At 46.0% G+C, this 19798-nt stretch overlaps 1 protein-coding gene across 3 annotated transcripts; it reads left to right on the top strand.

Moving 5' to 3' along the window:
• Positions 1-76: 76 nt before the first annotated feature.
• On the top strand, positions 77-13347 carry NUDT2 (nudix hydrolase 2). Of its 3 annotated transcripts, none has more exons than XM_084898027.1 (3): positions 77-235; positions 10758-10887; positions 12791-13347. In XM_084898027.1, the coding sequence occupies exons 2-3, from the start codon at positions 10761-10763 to the stop codon at positions 13105-13107; spliced, it is 444 nt and encodes a 147-aa protein (XP_084754153.1). In that variant the 5' UTR covers positions 77-235; positions 10758-10760; the 3' UTR covers positions 13108-13347. The 3 variants fall into 3 exon arrangements, with proteins under 3 accessions (XP_084754153.1, XP_084754154.1, XP_084754152.1); XM_084898028.1 differs by lacking the exon at positions 77-235 and adding an exon at positions 5723-6697; XM_084898026.1 differs by lacking the exon at positions 77-235 and adding an exon at positions 9539-9891 and having other exon boundaries at positions 10133-10887.
• Positions 13348-19798: the final 6451 nt, after the last annotated feature.

The raw sequence follows: 19798 nt of genomic DNA, 5'->3' as shown, positions 1-19798 counted from the left end.
TCAGGAACAGGAGAAAGCAGTGGGCGTAACCCTCAATTTCTGCCTCTCAGCCAATCGGTCCACTCGAGAGGTGATCTCGCGAGGGTTCTAAGTGAGAGGACGGCAGCTTTGAGGCGGGTCGAGAATTTTTTCCCCCCTTCAAATTATTGGTCGCCCCAAGCGCAGTCGTGCTCTCCGGATTGGTCGACGTACTCGTCTCCGTCCACGAGCCACCAACTTCCTCCTCCTGCTTGGGGTGAGTAGCAGAACGGCCCAGGTGGGTTTAATTCTCTGCGGATCAACGGAGGCTCCAGCTCAGCAATGGACTAGGACTAATCTCTCGCGTAGCTGCGGGGTCAAAGGTGGACGCGCGCTCCGCCAGGCTGTCAGTGAAGTGTGGGCAGGCCAAACCCAGACGCTCGCAGGACCTCAGTTTCCCTGTGTGCACACAGTGAGGGAGGGTTCAGTGCCCGTGGAGTCTTGCTTGCCCAACTCTTGATAGGATGGGTCCTCGGGAATACCAAAGTTCCTGGGTTTAAGGCCCAGCGCCCCGATCTCGTTCTCCCTTCCCCTCCCTGGGCCTCAGTTTTAACCTTGTTAAACTTAAAACCCTGCCTCCTTCCCAAAAAGAGATTTTATATTTTCTAATTGTTTCATTTATTGAATGGAAAATATCGTGACAATTATAGCCGAAGTAAAGAAAGTCATACCAGCGTCTCACTACATAAAACATCACTTTTTTCTTTGTTCAGGCAAGGTTTGGTTCCTATGAACTTGTTATACTAATATATATAAGTAAAGTAAAGTGAATGCATACAAATAGCCAAACGTGGACTACTAGTGTAGAGTTCAGGTAAAGAGCAATGATCGTGGGAGTCAGAGAGACCTGATTGTGAATTACTACTCAGACACTTCTCTGAGTCATAGCTTCCTTTTTCTTCTTCTGAAAAATGTGGGTAATGCCTCAGAGAGTTGTTGTGAAGATTAATTGAAATCATGAAGGTGAAGCACTTCCCACAATGCTGGGCAAGTAGTAACTCCTCAAAAAATGGTAGCTATTAACTTAATAGAAACAAAGAAATACACAAACCAATGGGCAATTAGACTTACTGTAATTGAGTACCCAATTTAGCTCAAAACTTGTCAGTTAAAGAAATAATTATTGAAATAATCTGCTCTTCAAAGGTGAAATTTCTTCATAGTTACTTACATTGAAAAGGATTTATCTTGTGGGATCTTTATAAACTACTTTTTTCAATTGATTTCAGAGAGGAAGGGAAGAGGAGAGATAGAAACATCCATGATGGGAGAGAATCATTGATGGGCTGCCTCCTTCACACCCCCACTGGGGATTGGCCTCCACTTTGCAACTGGGCATTCTCCCTGACTGTTAATGGAACCATGACCTCCTGGTTTATAGGTCGATGCTCAACCACTGAGTTACACTAGCCAGGCTTGGGGGACCTTTTACATAAGGAAATGATGAACAGTGTTCCCAAGCAATTTTGCAGAAAATATGAAAAGCATCTTTTTAAAAATGTTTATTGATTTCAGATAGAGGAGAAACATCGATCAGCTGCCTTCTGCATGTACTCTACTGGGAATTGAGCCTGCAACCCAGGCATGTGCCCTGACTAGGAATCCAACTGGCAGCTCCCTGATTTAGTACATGGGACAGTCCTTAACTGAGCCACAGCTGCCAGTTATTCATCTATTAATAAAAGCTTAAGAGCATGCCATTAAAACACCATAAACCCTGGCTGGTGTGACTCGGTTGTTTGGAGTGTCCTCCCATACACCAGAAGGTCACAGGTTCAATTCCTGGTCAGTAAGGTGCATAGGAGAGGAACTAATCGCTGTTTCTCACATGAATGTTTCTGTCTCTCCCCCTCTCTCTTTCCCCCTTAGGTCAAAAAAAGCATATCCTTGGGTGAGGATTAAAAACAAAACAATACCTTAAAAAAATAAAAAATAAATAAAAAAAAACTTTCTGATCTTTTATGATACAAGGATGAGAGTGACACATACATTCAGTACTTCTGATATGTCAGATTCTATGTATACATTATTTTGAATTACAACAATTGTGAAAAATAAGAGTTATTCTCATCTTACAAATGAGAGAAAATGAGGCTTAGTGAATTTAAAGTATTTTGCTCAAAGGAGCACAGTTTAAAGAGCTAGGTCTTTCTTACTGCAAAGACAGCCATGCTTCCCTGGGCTGGTGCCATGCTATTTCAGACTGAAAGAGGATGAAAATGCTTGGAATAACAGATGCCCAAGCAGACTCACCCAAATGGAGTGAGGTGGGCTACAGAGGTACCTGCCGTGAGAGCACAATTTTTCTCTAATGGAAATTTCCACCTTGGGAAATGAAGAGATGGGTTCAGAGAATCACTGAACTCTAGACCCACGTCATTTTACCTTGTGGTTAATCTTTAACACTTTAAGTTCAACTTGTCCCAAACAGAAATCATTAGCTTACATTCTACTCCCTACTCCACCTACTTCTATCTGGTCACCCAAACCATACGTGTGTGTGTGTGTGTGTCCCGCCTCTCTGTTGAACAATGAAACATCAAATAGTGTTGATTTTCTCTTGGAGGTATCTTTCAAATACATCCCTTCTCCTCACTGCCTCTGCCTTAATTTAACTCTATATCATTTGTCATCTGGACTGTTGGCAACGGACTTGTAATCAATTGATCTTGCCTCTCCCCTTCTAATTTATTTCTATCTTCCTTGCAATTCATTTCCACCTTCATTGCTTCCAGACAGGCTTCCAGAATGTCTTTGTAAAATGTCAGTCTGACCATATTATAGCCGTCATTGCTGTCAAAGGCTCCTCACTGCCTACAGAATATATACTTAGCTGTTGGCAATGGAATGCCATCTTGTGCTTGAGGGTCTTTGCCCTCACCCCTTTTACCTGGGGTGCCCCTTGCCTCCAGCCTTTTCTGGTCAACTCCTAGCCATCCTTCAAAATCCTTTAAGGTACCCCTTTGACCTAAAGATAATCACTCCTTTTTCTTTGATAACTTACACAAACCCCTATGATGCACAAAACACTCTGGTAACTTGTCTGTTTAGATATCTTCCACTTTCACTAGACTGTGAACCCCTAGAAAACGGGTTTTGTAGTATTCAGCTCCATATCTACTCTTCAATCCTGTTATATTGCCTGTCGCATGGGATACACTCAACAGATGTAAGATGAATAAACAAATCCCTTCAGGCTAATATTAGAATTCCCCGTGCTTGCTTTCCAGAATTGTACAGCAGATGGCACTCATAGACCACTAAACGAATTCCCTTCACTAGAAATGATTTTTGTCTCAACCTTGTCTGACTTTGTCCTCCTCCTGGAAGCCAATATTCATGTCATTGCAGGTGAAACCTCTTTTCCTCCCGCAGCTAAATAGCAAAGATAGCAAGATGACTCAGCAGCTTGGTCTCTGAGAAGAAAAAGTGGCAGATGTCCAGGGAAAGGTGCAGTTGAGGGAACATTTTCATTGTCTCAATTTCATCATGGTGGTTGGGGGCTTTTTTCTTTTCTGTTTTCTTTTTCTCTTTTTGCTGTTGTTACAAGAAAGAACTTTATTCATAGATGGGTGGCTCATTTCTGTCCACTCCTTTGGAAGGGAAGAAGGGAGTTGGAGAATCAGAGAAAAGACCATTATGATGTGGAAAATAAGGGAAAGCTGCCGAAACTGGTTTGGCTCAGTGGATAGAGCCTAGGCCTGCAGACTGAAAAGTCCCAGGTCCGGTCAAGGCATGTACCTTGGTTGCGGGCACATCCCCAGTAAGGGGTGTGCAAGAGGCAGCTGATCAATGATTCTCTCTCATTAATGTTTCTAACTCTCTATCCCTCTCTCTTCCTCTCTGTAAAAAAATCAATAAAATATATATTTTTAAAAAAATAAAAAATAAGGGAAAGCTGAGCAGTCGCAGAGCTGCTTGTGGGCCAGCATAGTTGGACCTCCTCACAGTGGAGTGGCCTGGGCAAATTTTCTGGACACTAGCATCTTAAGTTAGGTGCTGTGTGCTTGTGCAAGGCTAGCATCACGGGTGTTCCCAACACCTGGTATTTGGAAACCCCACACTATTGGGTATGGTTTTGATCATGTGGTTTTATGTTCCTATTTCCCAGGGGAAGACAGAAGAGGCAAAGAAACCCTTGTCAGAGAGGAAAAGTTTAGGTACCTCAGGCTCCACTACCCCTCCAGCGTTGTCTTTGGGCACCAGGCCCTTCATTCACATACCCTTCCAACTAAAACCCGTTCTGCAGAAAGGAATTCCAGCCAGGCATTTTAAAAATTCTCCATATGAATATAGATCAAAGACTGGGAATTTTGGAACTGGAAGTAATTTTTATAAGTTATTTGCATGTCCTCTGTCAGGGCCATTTTGCCCCAAACCCTGCTCTTTCATGGTAACGAGTGCTGTATAAGGAAAAAGAATATATATAGCCTTTGGAGTTAGGCTTACTTGGATTCAAATCTCACCATTCACAGACCAGGTATGCCTTGGGGCAAGTATTTTAACCTTTTTGAACTCAGTTTCCCCATCATAAAATGAAGATAGTTATGCTTATCATGAAGAGTTATTTCGAGCATTAAAAAATATACATGTAGCCCTAAGCGGTTTGGCTCAGTGGATAGAGCGTCAGCGTGCGGACTGAAAGGTCCCAGGTTCGATTCCGGTCAAAGGCATGTACCTTGGTTGTGGGCACATCCCTAGTAGGAGGTGTGCAGGAGGCAGCTGATAGATGTTTCTCTCTCATTGACATTTCTAACTATCCCTCTCCCTTCCTCTCTGTAAAAAGCCAATTAAAAAAATATATATATATATATATTTATGGTTTAATTCCCAATCAGGGCATATACACGGTGGTGGCTCCATTCCCAGTGAGGGGGGTGTGCGGGAGGGGAACTGATCAATGATTCTCTCTCATCACTGATGTTTCTATCTCTCTCCCTCTCCCTTCCTTCCTAAAGTCAATAAAAACGTATTTTTTAAAAAGATACATAGAAAAAACAGGTGCAGCCGAAACCGGTTTGGGTCAGTGGATAGAGCGTCAGCCTGAGGACTGAAGGGCCCTGGGTTCGATTCTGATCAAGGTCATGTACCTTGGTTGCGGACACATCCCCAGTAGGGGGTGTGCAAGAGGCAGCTGACCGATGTTTCTCATCGATGTTTCTAACTCTTTGTCCCTCTCTCTTCCTCTATGTAAAAAAATCAATAAAATATATTAAAAAAACAAAACAAACAGGTGCAGTGTAGTTGACACAGTGTAGATGCTTACTTGAAAAGGTAGTGGCATGAAACATTTCTACTAAAGGGATTTTAGGCTATGAAATATAGGTTGGGGGAGGATTTGGGGAGCTCTTTCTATATCTAAGGGTATATTTGAGAGCTTTGGGGTTGATCTATGCTTGCAATAGCACTCTGATTTGGAAAACAAACAAACAAAAAAACCAGAAGCACAGCACATCAGTATAACCATTTATCTGTAAATTATTTTTTGGCACCTAAACCCTGAACCTCCTAGGTGTGAAGGAGTGGTATATATAGAGAAAGCCAAGGCACTTTTCCTTAGCTCCTGAAACCTTCTAGTGACATGGAGAGGTGTTTTTTGGTTTTGTTCAGGTTATTTTAACCACCTAAGGCATTTTGCCACTTTTTCTTAAGTGTGAATTGCCTGCTGTTGTTCTGGCCTGGCGTTCTCATCTCAGTGATGGCTGCAGGCGTATTTGCATATTGGATGCTGTGTTCTTTAACCTCCTGAGATTTGAAATCATTTGGAGTGTGTGTGTATCAGAGAGAGACACAGAGATGCTTTCAAACCCCAGGACAGTTTCAGTTCAGTGGACTCCAAAAAACCTCCAACAATACCTCCATTGACTTTTATGTAAATGGCACTCTTTAGAAAAACACTGGGCTATTTCCCAAATTCCCAGAACATATCCTGAGCATTTGTTTGAGTGAGGTGTGGGAGAGAGAGTTCTGGTGAATCAATGAACATCTGTTGAGGGCTGCTCTACTAAGTCCCAGGGAGACAGAGTTCACGATGTTGCTGTTCCCTGCTAGAGCTAGAGGTTTACCCTACTAGGAATGCATGCCTGCGGCTTTGTACTGTGTCCTTAGCTAAGCTGGATCAAGGTTTCCCAGGATTCCCTTTCTGTATGGTTCCAGTTAGGATTGACCTCAAGAAAATTTTATTAGAGATTTGTAAAGTGAAGTGAAGCAGCTCCCAGTACACTGTGAAGGGGGCAGAGCAGGGTATCAGGCATGGTGGCCGTGCATAATCGTTGACACTGATGTGCATGTTGTTTATGCACAGCCACCCACCGAGGCCTGCAGCTCCACCACTCCACTGAGTCTCCTCCTTCAGCTACTCTGAGTCCTGGGCCAGGTGAACGCTCAGCTCTGTGGCAAAGAGCTCCAGCTTCTGCAAGTCACCTGCGTCAGTGAGCTTGCAGATGGGGAAAGGAAGTTGCAAGTTTCAGTTTGTCCTCATGAGTTCCACTTGTCCTTTTATCAATAGTTCCGATTTGTTCTCACAGGTTCCAGTTTTCCTCGCTCTCCTCCACAGCCAACCTCCCTTCCCAGCTGCTGGCCTGCTGGCCTGCTGGCCTATGGAGACTTCAGGCCCAACAGCAGATGCAGATGCAGCAGCACTGCATGGATTTTTCCCCAACTTTCATCCTTGAACAAGGTCTAATTCCTATACTAAATCCTTAATTTTCTGTTGCTCATAGTGTTTGGCTTCTCTCATCAAACTCTATAGCCATTTGAAAGGCCCAGAAAATGGGTGACATCTGAGCTGCTTCTGAAAGAATGAGCAGAAGGTTACGTGTATGGAGAAGGAGGGAGAAATTCCAGAGAAAAGCTGGCTCAAGCCAAGCAACTGAAAGGAAAAATAGGAGTTCTGCCTTTCTAGAACTGTCTCAGACCTCCTCCATGAGTCGAGAGCAGAGATAGAAAGAGAACATCTAATCCTTTAGGGGTGTCGAACTCAATCAGAGAAGGGGCCAAAATCTAAAATCCAGCCTAAATCGCGGGCCGAATGGTTTACTGAACAGTCATAAACTGACAATGTCATAAACTGACAGCGGAGTGCAGAGATGACATTGCGGTGCGGGCCACATTGCAAGGCCTGGCGGGCTGAATTTGGCCCGCAGGCCTTGTGTTTGACACGTGTCAGACCTAGCTCTTGTTCTTAGCTCTTCTGGCCTCATTAAGATGAACTGTTGGTAGATGTTATCACTCCTGTGCAATGGTATCTACTGAGATGCATTTTTGCTAGGATGCATCATTGATACTCCTCTAAGTCCCCTCCCCATAGGAAAATATTGGCCTGTTCCCCTCTTCTTGTTGGCTCCACGAAGCCACTCCAGACCTGTCTTTCTTGGCTCCTCCATCTTTGTTTTCCGAGGCTGTGTTGGGATGGCAGTGGTGTGAAGGAATGCTCTGGGGCTTCCTGTCCCAGGCAGGGAGGGTACTGTGCCTATAGTCTTGGATTGCAGAGTTTATCTAGGGATCCTAACATTTATTCCACGGGAATCCACCCAAGGCAAGCATAAGGTGCCTTACACTTATAACTTGCTAATACTTTCTGAGCATCTTGATGGGGCCTGGGCAAGAGGGGACAGGGGATGGGATCAGACACCTGTCTCTGCCTATAACGAACCAGTAATTTGAAACCTTTATTTCTGGCTTCCAAAATGGGAAAAGTTCTCAGCATAAATGGGGAGACCAGGGAAATAGAACACAATGCTTAATAAAACCCACTTTCAGTTTAAATGAATTTTTAAACTCAAACAGGATCACATTATACATATATTCTAAAACATATATATATTTTTAGTATGGCTGAAAATATTTTTACAAGCAGCATATTGGCTCTACCTCATTTTTTTATGGCTTCATAATTTTCTTCCAAACTATAAAGGAAAGTTTATTTAGAAGGTGACAAAGGTAATAGAAGGGCCCTCTGATCTTAGGAGAAAGAGGGAGAGAGAGACACACACCTTGAGGGATGAAAGAGAAAGGAGAGGCAGGGGTGTGCTTTGGAGAAGAGAGAGCATACTCATAACTTTCTATCATGGAGATGTACTGTATTTTATTTCATTATTCCTTTATTGGTAGATATTTGTTTTTGCCTTTTTTTCTTTTTGATATTACAAACAAAGTTGTAATGAACATCCTTGTGTGTGCATCTTAAACATTTATTTCTGGATGTCAGATGCCTAGAAATGGGACTACTGAGTCTAAGGGAATATGCTATGTCTTGATATTCATAAGTAAATTGCCCTCTTATGAGGATATGCTAATTTACTCTCACCAACAGTGTATTATAGCAGAGGCCATTTTAGAAAGCCCTTTTGAGATTGGTTCCAGTCCTTAAAACGCCCATTACAGGTTTGGAAAGGTCGCAGTGCTGGGTGTGTTTGGCTTTCTGGTAAGGAACTGCTGTTCTCTAGAGTAACATTACCATCTGTTGGCAGTCCTAAGAACTGCCCTGAAACAGGTTTTAGTTTGGATCTGATTTTTATGCCTTTGATAGATGCAAGCTCATCTTGATTAAGCACCAACAAAGGGGCTATAGAGACCATCAGCTCCTACCCCAGCTGCCCTCTCTGCAGTTAGCTCTGCTGTCTGTGAGCACCAGCTCCTTCTTTGGCCCTGGAATCATGCAGATGAGGCCCTGCTGCCTCAGGCCGCATCCTGCACGGGACACTCTCCCAGGCCTTCACTGCATGTGAGACACCTGGTTTCCTTTCAGTTCTGCATCCACCTCAGGACCGTTGTCTATGCTGTTCCTTCCCTGGAGCACGCCTCTCTCCTCCTTCCCTTTGCCAGCTCATCTTTTACTCATCATTTACTTCTCTGCTCACACATCCCTTCTTCCAAGAATCCTTCCTTGATCCCTTAGACCAGTGGTCGTCAAACTCATTAGTCAACAGAGCTCAATACCAACAGTACAACAATTGAAATTGCTTTTGAGAGCCAAGTTTTTTAAACTTAAACTTCTTCTAACACCACTTCTTCAGAATAGACTCACCCAGGCTGTGGTATTTTGTGGAAGAGCCACACTCAAGGGGCCAAAGAGCCGCATGTGGCTTTCGAGCCGCAGTTTGCTGACCACTGCCTTAGACAAGGTCAGGTTGCCCATTATACATTTTTCTTTTGTAGGACATACTTTATTGGCAATTATTTTTTAATTTGCTTAATTATTTAATTAAAGCCCACCTCTTCCATTAGAATATAAACTACATGAGGGCAAAGGCCTAGAATAGTACTTACTACATACGTAGTAGGTACTTTATAAATATTTGTTGAATGAACAAATGACACAGATTTTTCTTAACAGGGCCTTACATAAAACATCTTTCAAAAATTTTTGTTACCTTGATAACATGTTCACCTTCAGATGGTGATTTTTTTTTTTTTTCAGTTCTGCAGATATTTCTACTGTTCTCCCTTTCTGTCTTTTGTTGTTGTTCACATATTTTTCTGAAATAGAAAAAAAGACTACATGAAATGGAAAAGACTAAAAACTTCAGTTTTTATTGTATTGCTTATTATAAAATTAGTAAATGTTCTCTGTAAATTTCCAAACAATACAGAAATATGTGGAGTAGAAAATGAAAGTCTCCTCATAATCTCATCCTCCAGAAAACACTGTTAATGATGTGTCTTTCCGGACATTTTTCTGTGCATATTCAAACTCATGTACATCCCAGGCTCTATTCTAAAGCACTTTACAGAAGTTCAGTCACGCAGTCCTCACAGCAACACTTGAGGTAGAACTATTATCATCCTGTCTTCCAGATGGGGAAACTGAGGCTTAGGAGGTAACTGCACTGTGAATAAGTAGCAGAGCCAAAACATGAACCCAGGCTCTAGGTTCACTCTTTTTTAAAAAAAAAAAATATATATTTTATTGATTTTGTACAGAGGAAGGGAGAGAGATAGAGAGCTAGAAACATCGATGAGAGAGAGTCATCGATCAGCTGCCTCCTGCACACCCCCTACCGGGGATATGCCCGCAACCAAGGTACATGCCCTTGACCGGAATCGAACCCGGGACCCTTCAGTCCCTAAGCCAACACTCTATCCATTGAGCCAAACCGGTTTTGGCATCTAGGTTCACTCTTGACCACCGTGCTAGTTTTACCTCTGATGAGGTAGGAAAGAGACTTTTTACTATGTGTGCCCTTTAAATTTTGAACCATATGAGTGTATAACATTCCAAAACATGGATAAAAGACTAAAAAATCCATGACAAAAAAAAGTGTACACCAAGCTACCTTTCCTAAGTGACCCCCGTTAAGCCATCAGATAACATGTTGTTGGGATCTCTTTGCTCCAGAGACTCAGGCTGGAGGCTGAGGAGAATGGGATTGTGGGTTTGATGATAATATTGTACTGCATCTCTCCCATTCCCAGCATCTCTCCAGTCTCAGTGGGTTTGCTTCCGGGGATCTCTAGTTTCTTAACACACACACCAGCCCTGTGTTTTAGCAGAGAGGCTTGGAGGAGTTGGGATAGAGCCACACTAGCAGGGTAGGGCCAGCATCCTGCAGTTCAACACAAAGGCCTATCTCTGATTCCTGGTTTTCCCCCATTGGCTCTTGGCATTCTGCCTTTTTCTGTAGGTGATGAGGCCACTGTTAGCTGGTCTGTGCTACTCCCCAGCACTAGAGTGCTGCTCCCCCAGAATGGATCTTCCGGCTTTGTGTAACTTCCCATGTCCCCTTCTTCTCAAACAGACCATGGCCCTGAGAGCATGTGGCTTGATCATCTTCCGAAGACGCCTCATTCCCAAGGTAGACAACACCTCAATTGAGTTTCTACTGCTGCAGGCATCAGATGGCATTCATCACTGGACTCCTCCTAAAGGTACAAGTACCCAGAGGGGCTAGCTCGTGGGGAAATGCCAAGTGTTACTCAGAAATCCACCTTGCTAGGCTCCACACAAGTTTTGCTTCCCAGTAGCTGTGCAGCAGGAGGGTGTGAGGTGGGTAGGAGGCCCTGATCCTTTCTACAAACAAGGGCTCCATACTAGGCTAGAGCAAAACTGGAAACAGAACTCTGTGACTGAACCCCAGGACAGAAGCAGGACCTGGTTTTTGTGAGTATCATTCACCAGAGCGCCAGGACTCTGATGAATGGCTGAAAGGAGGAAAGGCTGGGCATTGAGGTCCTTGTGGCTACAGGTCAGGTGCTCAGAGTGAACAGCTCCTAGACAGAAGGGAGCAGGATGGGCAAGTTGGGTAGGGGAGGGGGAGGTGAAAAATAACCCAGGGTTGGAGGAAAACAAGGAAATGGGAACAGTAAATAAAATTTGCACATTTAAGTTTCACTAAGGAAAGACGAGATGACAAAAAGGAAAAGAAATGTTGCGAATACTCTGTATAGGAATAGTCACATTTGTCTCCTGATCTCCTATGTCACACTGAAAGATTTCAAAGGGCCCCTCCCAATTTTGAGAGGCGTGGGCCTGGGGGGAAGTTACCCTGTTAATGTTGGTGGGCAGAATGCTGATGTTGGGAAGGTGTGCTTAGAGACTCCCACACACTCCTGAGGGAAGGTAGACATCCTGGATGAGAGTCACTTCTGCCACCTCCAGCACCCCTCTCACCTTCGTCCTTGATGCATTACCTACCTGTCTTTGTGTGCATGACGCCATAGGAGGTGCCATACAGAGGACATTCTCCAGAAGCCATGAGCTCAAATGGTCTTTAAGTCCAAACTGCCGGCTGCTTTCTGTCGGAGCTGTGCAGCAGCAGCTGAGTCAGGGCAGTGCTGTGAGGACCCCAGGAACGAGGAAGGCCAGACGATAGCCCTGTCTCCGAACCAAGAAGGGAACAGCTAACAATTCCTGCTCCCCGTGAGCTCCCAAACCAGGAGGCCCCCAGCAACTGCTGGAGCCATGTGTTGACAGAGGCTGCCAGACTCTTCCCAGTCCTTCTTGGCTCTTCTGGGCAAACTGAGAATTTGCAGGAAGGGCCTAGCGGCAGGGCTGAGGGCTGCTCCCAGTCTGCAGAGCTTCAAGTTCTCCTATAACAGTTTCTTGGCAGCTGTCTGCTGGGGTTTAGGTCTTGCCAACAAATTTTCTTAGAACTGTTTCTCGGCTTGTCCTTAGTCTGAGTTCCCATCAGGACTTTCCCTGTGAAACTGGAATCTGGTCTTGCTCAGTTAGAAAGATGAAAACAATTTGGAAAGCCTTGATAGCTACTTGGAAACAGCTGCTGATGCTGCAGTGCGTGGTTTTGAGCCTGTCTGTTGGCCCTGGGACTTTAGAGACCAACTGCAGACAGTGTTAACTCCTCACTGTGGGTTTTAGGCCAAGTGCTCACTCTCAGCTCGCTCCCACCTGCCAAGAAGGGACTGCCCCTCCTTGGGAAAATCACTTTAAGGTCTCCAAGGGAAAGGTCTCCCTAAGAATATGGGATGAGGAAAGCTCCAAAGAATAAGAAAGCAGACGTCTGAGGGAAGCCATCTCTCTCACCATCAAAGGAGCAGTATTCTAGACCAGACTTGCCAAGCACATGGTCTGTTTCACTCTCTGTAGAGAAGATGGGGTGAGGAGGAGGGGTTTCCCGGACACTGCAGAGCCAAACACTACCTGCCCTGCACCCCGTTCCTAGGCATGTTCAGATAGTACCAATCTCTAGACTTCCTTCAGCCTAGCAACAGCTAGAAAAGTCACCAAAGATCCCATCTTTAAATCACCTAACCTGGAAAATCCAGCTTTGTGGAAGATTATCTCCCCCTCCTCTTTCTGTTTTCTCCTAACCAGGCCATGTGGAACCCGGGGAAAATGAATTGGAAACAGCCCTGCGGGAGACTCAAGAGGAAGCAGGCCTAAAAGCAAGCCAGCTGACCATCATTGAGGGGTTCAGAAGGGAGCTCAATTATGTGGCCAGGAAGCAGCCTAAAACAGTCATCTACTGGCTGGCAGAGGTGAAGGACTATGACGTAGAGATCCGCCTCTCCCATGAGCACCAAGCTTACCGCTGGCTGGGACTGGAGGAGGCCTGCCAGTTGGCTCAATTCAAGGATATGGAGGCATTACTCCACGAGGGACACCAGTTTCTCTGCTCCGCAGTGGCCTGAGCTGAAACACAGTCATTTGCCTCAGGAGGATCCTTGAGGGCCTTTCTGTGATGAACTCACCTTCAGCTCCAGGGAAGGTTGTGCTGGTCTTTGGCTCATCATAGCAGAGAACAGATACATTATTATATCACTCAGAGGCAAGCAGGCAAAAATCTTAGCTGGGTGGAAAGGAAGGTGAAGGAAGATTTTTTTTTTAAAGTGCATCCTTGTACAAAATAAACCTTAATTTGCCTATCTGTCCTTCAAGCTGTTGTATTTATTTCTTGGACTCTTGCTCTTGGTGGGAGAAACTCTAAAGTGAATTGGAACTCTGGCCCTAGCCAGAAGGAATCCTGTATCCATGCATTGTACCCCAGAGAAGCTAAGGGAGTGGGGCTCTCCTGCCTCCGGAACTCCAAGCACTCTCACCCCACCTCCCCTGAGACTTTTCTGCCTGTAGTCGGATGGGATATCCAAGTGAGTGGAACTAGAGCACAAGGACGGGGTCTGTTTGGCTCACTAATGTATCTAACCCAGCACCAGTCACATATGTTGTAGGTGCTCAGTAAATTTTTTCTAAAATAATTAGAGATCCAAGGAACTTGGGGACATAGTCCAGATCACAGCAGGGAGAAGAGGTATAGTCAACTCTGGGCCACCACATCGGTGACACATGCACTCCAACCTGTTGGCCCAGACCTGCCTCCCAGAGTCACCATGGGCCTTGTCAGCATGACTGAGGTCACTGGCAAGTAGCAGGTCAGAGAGACTCTGCTGTGTTACCCAGCAGCCCTGTCACTACACATGTGCACTCCTCGCTTGCAGCTGCCTTCCCACCTTTAGCAACCCTCAGCATTGGTTTTTCTCTCTTCCCTCCTACTCCCCTTCTCCACAACTCAACTGTAAGACCCAGAGGCGCAAGAGTTGGGTCTCAGCCCTCTTTTCCCTTGCTACTAGGGCTCCAGGAATGTAGGGCAGGTGTTAGATCCTCTAGCCCTTCCAGAAGCTGTTAGCAGTTGAGTTCATGTGGATTTTATTAGAGGGTTGTTGCCCAACAAAGTTCAGAAGATTGGGTGGGAAGGGTCATTGGCAAGGGTCAACCCAGATTACCAGGGTCAAGAACTATCACCTCCAGAGGAAGGAAAGAGAAGTCACCCAGGTCGTAAGCGGCTTCCAGATGTTCTCAGTCCCCAGTTCTCCGTGCAGACAGGGCAGAAGTATTAGTGAACAGGATCTTGGAGCACCGCCAGGGACCTGAATGGTTTTGTTCCTCACCCCTCTGAGCAGCACTCTGAAGGAGGCCTGCTGCAGGAAGTTTTTAGAGCTTAATGTTCTCTTTCTTGGCCAGCAGGGACCACATCCCATTGATTTAATAAATGCCTTGCTGGGCAGTGGTGCCAAACCACAGACTCGCTGCCTCCTAACAAGGGCTGGCCGGCCCTGTGCTCTCAGCATGGGAGGCTGTGGAATTTCAAGATGCTAAGACCTCATGTGTCAGAGTGGGAAGGCATCTGGAAAATGACCTGATTTTGCTGCTTGTTTTTATAGTTGGGAAAACTGAGGCTTAAGAAGGTATGCTTTGAGGATGGGGTGCCAGAGGAAAAACTGCTTTAGAATATCTTGTATAGCTTTTTTTTTTTTTAATAAATTTTATTGATTTTTACAGAGGAAGAGAGAGGGATAGAGAGTTAGAAACATCGATGAGAGAGAATCATTGATCAACTGCCTCTTGCACATCCCCTACTGGGGATGTGCCTGCAACCAAGGTGCATGCCCTTGACCGGAATCAAACTGGGACCTTTCAGTCCGCAGGTCGACGCTCTATCCACTGAGCCAAACCGGTTTCGGCTCTTGTATAGTTTTGGGGTCATTCCTCTGGGCCTCACAGAGTTGTCCATTAAAACATGTACTATGGCCCTGGCTGGTGTTGTTCAATGGTTACAACGTGAGCCCATGAACCAAAGGGTCACAGGTTTCATTCCCAATCAAGGGCACGCACCTTGGTTGCAGACTTGTTCCCTGACCGGGTCAGGGTGTGTGTGGGAGGCAACCATTTGTGTGTCTCTCTCACCTGTCTCTCTCTCTCTCTCTCTCCTCCCTCCCTTCCATTCTCTCTAAAAAGATCAATGGAAAAAAATATCCTCCGGTGAAGATTAACAAAAACAAAACAACACACAGCTTCTTTGGAGAAAGGGAGGGCTTGAATTGTATTCATTTGCTCACTTTGCAGGAAGAATTAACAGCATTGGACTAGGCAGGTTGTGGGAGGTGGATAAGGGAGGGAGAGAGTGGATCTGAGACTGGGATGTAGCAAGGGAGCAGGCTTTGTTGTCAGCACCACTTTGCTTCTCACCAGCTGGGCTTGTTCAAGAGCTGTGAGTCTGAGGTCACAATTTCCCCTTTAATCGGAGGCCCTTCAAGCTCCAGAGCATCCATCTCCTTCTGGAAGTTTTTCCTAATAACCACCAATCCTATAAACACCGTCCTAGTTTCCCCATCTGCACCCAAAGAGGCTCCCCTTGGAACTCCACCGGTTGTTCCCAAAGCCCCTTCCACCACCCCAGGGTGTAGAAGCATCTAATAACTTATCCCCATTAGGGTGGTCTTAAGCTTCCCCCTCTAACGGGGGGATTTAACAGAGGCTCTGGAAAACCAAAGTGCCTTTTTTTTTTCTTCTTTTTTTATATTTTATTGATTTTTTTTACAGAGAGGAAGGGAGAGGGATAGAGAGTTAGAATCATCGATCAGCTGCCTCCTGCCCCCCCCCCCCCCCCCCCCCGCCACTGGGCATGTGCCCGCAACCAAGTACATGCCCTTGACCGCAATTGAACCTGGGACCCTTGAGTCTGCAGGCCGAGGCTCTATCCACTGAGCAAAACCGGTTTTGGCCAAAGTTCCTTCTTGCTTCCCAAAAGCAACACCTCACACCCCACAGTAGGCACTTGTTTGCTGCCTTCCCAAATGTTTGGACAGCAGAAGCTGACTTCTCCACAGGCCCAGCGTGGGGCCCAACCCGCCTTCTTTTGTAGAGGAGGGCCACTCCAGCCAGGCTGCTGCCGCCTTCACACCGTGCTATAGGTGCCCACAGAGACCTGCTCTCCCTTCCTCCCAACTTGCCCCCCCCTTTGCTTCCCTTCCCCTCCCATCCCACCTCCTGCTCAGAATTACGTAATAGGAAATTCCCAGCTGGGCTCTCTGAGGAGGGGAAAGGGGGCTAGGGAGGGGAAAACAGCACAAGGATACAAAACACAGAGACACAACCTCTTCCTGTTCTTAAGACCAGGAACTCCAGGGACAGGGTCTCCCCCTCTTCCTTCCCATTCCTCCCCTAACCTCACCCCCAGCCAAAGTCAGGGCTTGCCACATAAGGCTAAGAATTCTCCCCTCCCCTAATGGGTGAAGGGGGTCAAAAGGGACAAACTTCCAGTTATTTATTATTTATTTTTTAAAATATATTTTATTGATATTTCACAGAGAGGAAGAGAAAGGGATAGAGAGTTAGAAACATCGACGAGAGAGAATCATCGAACAGCTGCCTCTTGCATGTGCCCGCAACCAAGGTACATGCCCTTGACCGGAATCGAACCCGGGACCTTTCAGTCTGCAGGTCGACACTCTATCCACTGAGCCAAACCGGTTTCGGCCAAACTTCCAGTTATAAAATGAGTAAGACCTAGGGATGTAAGCACAGCCTGGTGGCTATAGTTAATAATACCATCTTGCATATTTGAAAGTAGCTAGGAGAGTGGATCTTGAATGTTCTTAATACAAGAAAAAAGTTTTTTCTTGTCAAATGTTAATTGGACTTATTGTAGTAATATAATATACACAAATATTGAATCTTATGTTGTATACCTGCAACTAATACAATGTTATGTCAATTATAGCTCAATTAACAAAAAAGAGCTATCAGCCTCTGTTTTCCCCTATTAAAATGGTGAAGTGCATTGAGAAAAAGAAAGAATTTTCCCCTCTGCTCAAGCTGCTGGGAAGATTGTTGGGTATCATGAAGTACAATAATAACTAGCCTTAAGATAAAAACCAGGTTGTTCCTTGGGAACTGGGGTGTGTCAGAGAGGGGCGGGGGGAGGGGGAGGTGTGTGGTGTCAGCAGAAGTCCTACTGAGTCAGACAATGGTAGGAAAGGAAATTAAAAAAAAAAAGAAAGAAAGGAAATCGCCCAGTTGCCGCTGTGGTTGGGTGTAGGCAGGCTGCCCCTTGCTAGGTTGTGCTATGGAGCTATTCCAAAAACAGAAGGTAGTGTTTCTTCAAATGCTTTTCAAAATATGTGTGTGTGTGTGTGTGTGTGGGTGCGGGTGTGTAAAATGGAAACAGAGGTGAGAGGAGGATTCAGATCTTAGAGGCCTTGAACACCAGAGCTTGATTTAATGCCAATGTGACATAATTAAACTTCAAAAAGAGTTCCTTGGATACTATGTGGATTGAGTTGAAAGGTCACAGAGCAGAAAGAGTTATGAGGCAGCCAAAACTGGTTTGGCTCAGTGGAAAGAGCTCAGTCGGCCTGCAGACTGAAAGGTCTCAGGTTCAATTCCGGTCAAAGGCATGTACCTTGGTTGTGGGCACATCCCCAGTAGGAGGTGTGCAGGAGGCAGCTGATAGATGTTTCTCTCTCATCAATGTTTCTGGCTCTCTATCCCTCTTCCTCTCTGTAAAAAAATCAATAAAATATATTTAAAAAAAAAAAAAAGAGTTACGAGGCCACTGCAGTGGTCCAGACTAGAATTGATAAGGTCTGATGTGGGGTAGTGACCAGGGGATAGAGAGGTCAACACTGACCTTGGGCTTAAGGAGGGGAGAAAGGACCAGAAAGCTCATTGGGGGGAACCAGCAGAAGAAGACTTGCTCTGGAGCTAGAGTGAGAGACACTTTACCCAAATCTGGAGGAAAAAGGGCAAAGACCCTTCCAGAAAACTCACATCTTGGTCTCAGAGAAAGGACTTAGCCAGGGTTCAGCTGATTCGTGTGGTGTTGGATGGGACACTGAGTCAGACTCTCATAGCACATAAGGCAGCAGAATGAGGATATTAGGCCCCAGCCCTAGATTTCCTTCAGTGGCCACTCAGTCCTCTCCATTACCTCTGGAGAAGGGAGTTCCCATTTTGTTATATTATTCTTGCCCTGTCCCCCATCAGCCCAAGGGTGAAGGGGAGACCAATGAAGAATTCTAGCCATTAAAAGGCTGCTGAAATCTCCATTGGAGGAGGGACAGCCCCCATCCCAACCCAGATGTGTAGAGCCAGAGAGAGAAATTTGGAATGCACAGGAGGTGCTGGCAGGGAGGGGGTTGGACAAGGCCGGAAGGGGCCAGCGTTCCTGGCATCCTGTGGAATAGGGGTAGCAGTTGCTTCCAGCCGAATTCCCTCCCCTCAACCTGTCCCCAAGAGTCAGTTCTCACAGTCTGCCATTCCAGCTCCAACCCCCACCTCAACTTCTTGAATCCCTCTTTTATGGTCTCAATGAGGGAAGGGAAAACACTTCTTGGCTAGAATCAGGCCCACTGGGTGGCAGCTTCACACACACACACACATTTCAGCTGGCTTCCCACCTTGGAGGTATGTCTCCCGGCATCCTACTTTCCCATATCTCTTCTCTTGTCTTTCTCCTGGACAGTGTCCTTTGGAATACAGACCCACCTCAATGGATTCTGTGTTCAGAGGTTTGGAGAGGATTCACCTGCAGACCCAGAGGAAACCCGTTGGGCTGGGAAGTGGGACCTGGAAAAATCCTTGACATTTATAAACAAGAAAACAAGAAATTGTATTATAATAGCTACCTTTTATTGAGCACCTACTTGTGCCAGGCACTTTACATACATCCGTGCTTGTAATTCCCACAACAACAACCTGGGAGTTAGGCATTATTATCACCATTTTACATATGAGGAAACTGAGGCTCAGAGAGGTTAAGCAGCTTGCTCAAGGTCACACAGCTTGTTGAAGAGTGGTAGAGCCAGCATGGGAGATAGGCATCTGTGAGTTCCCTTAAAATTGTATTAGGCAGGGGAGAATCCAAGATGGCTGCTCGGGTAGGCAACTAGCCGCAGCCGCACACAACAATTTTAATAAAATACAACTAAAATATAAAATGGACATTATCCAGAACTACAGGAAAGTCGACTGACTGGAAATCCTACAACAAGAAGCAAGGAGAAAACCAGAAGGAAGCACGGAGGAGCTGTAAAAGCCTAAGGTACGGAGACACGCGGCGCACGCGAAGAGGACGGAGCCGGAGAGGAGGGAGGCCAAGTGCCTGGCGGGCGTTCCCTAGCGGAAAGGAGATAAAACTCCGACTGTGCTGGGCCCCTGACTGCTCTGAACCCCAGTTCTGGGCCAGACCCCGGGGACTCAGGCTCAGCCATAGGGAGCTGGGCTGTAAGTCGGAACCCCGGGTAGCGGAGAAAGGAGGTCCCGGAGGCGCGCACACTGCCCCCAGAGAAGGGACGGTCGGCTGTGCCGCGGGATTGCTCTGACGGGAAGGAGACTGGGGCTCCAGACTGCTGTGAACGCCACCTCCAACTCCACTTCCAACTGAACTGAACCCCAATACGGGGCTCAGTGTGGGAGAGCATAGACTGTTTGGCAGCAGGCGAAAATCGAGGGCACCTTTCTCTCAGAGGCGCCGGCAGCGAGCACTGAAGGACCCGCATAGGGCGGGGCTGACGGAAGCCAAAGCTGCAGGCTCCACCCTGAAAC

The sequence above is a fragment of the Pipistrellus hanaki genome, assembly GCF_964339955.1.
Source record: "Pipistrellus hanaki genome assembly, chromosome: 11".
NCBI lineage: Eukaryota > Metazoa > Chordata > Mammalia > Chiroptera > Vespertilionidae > Pipistrellus > Pipistrellus hanaki.
This window is presented reverse-complemented; position numbering and strand designations above follow the sequence as displayed.

Excerpts from the sequence above, each read along its gene's own strand:
- NUDT2 (XM_084898026.1), top strand. The coding sequence starts at position 10,647 with ATGAGGCCACTGTTAGCTGGTCTGTGCTACTCCCCAGCACTAGAGTGC. Across the intron at positions 10,888-12,790 it reads TCACTGGACTCCTCCTAAAG|GCCATGTGGAACCCGGGGAA; the intron begins GTACAAGTACCC and ends TCTCCTAACCAG.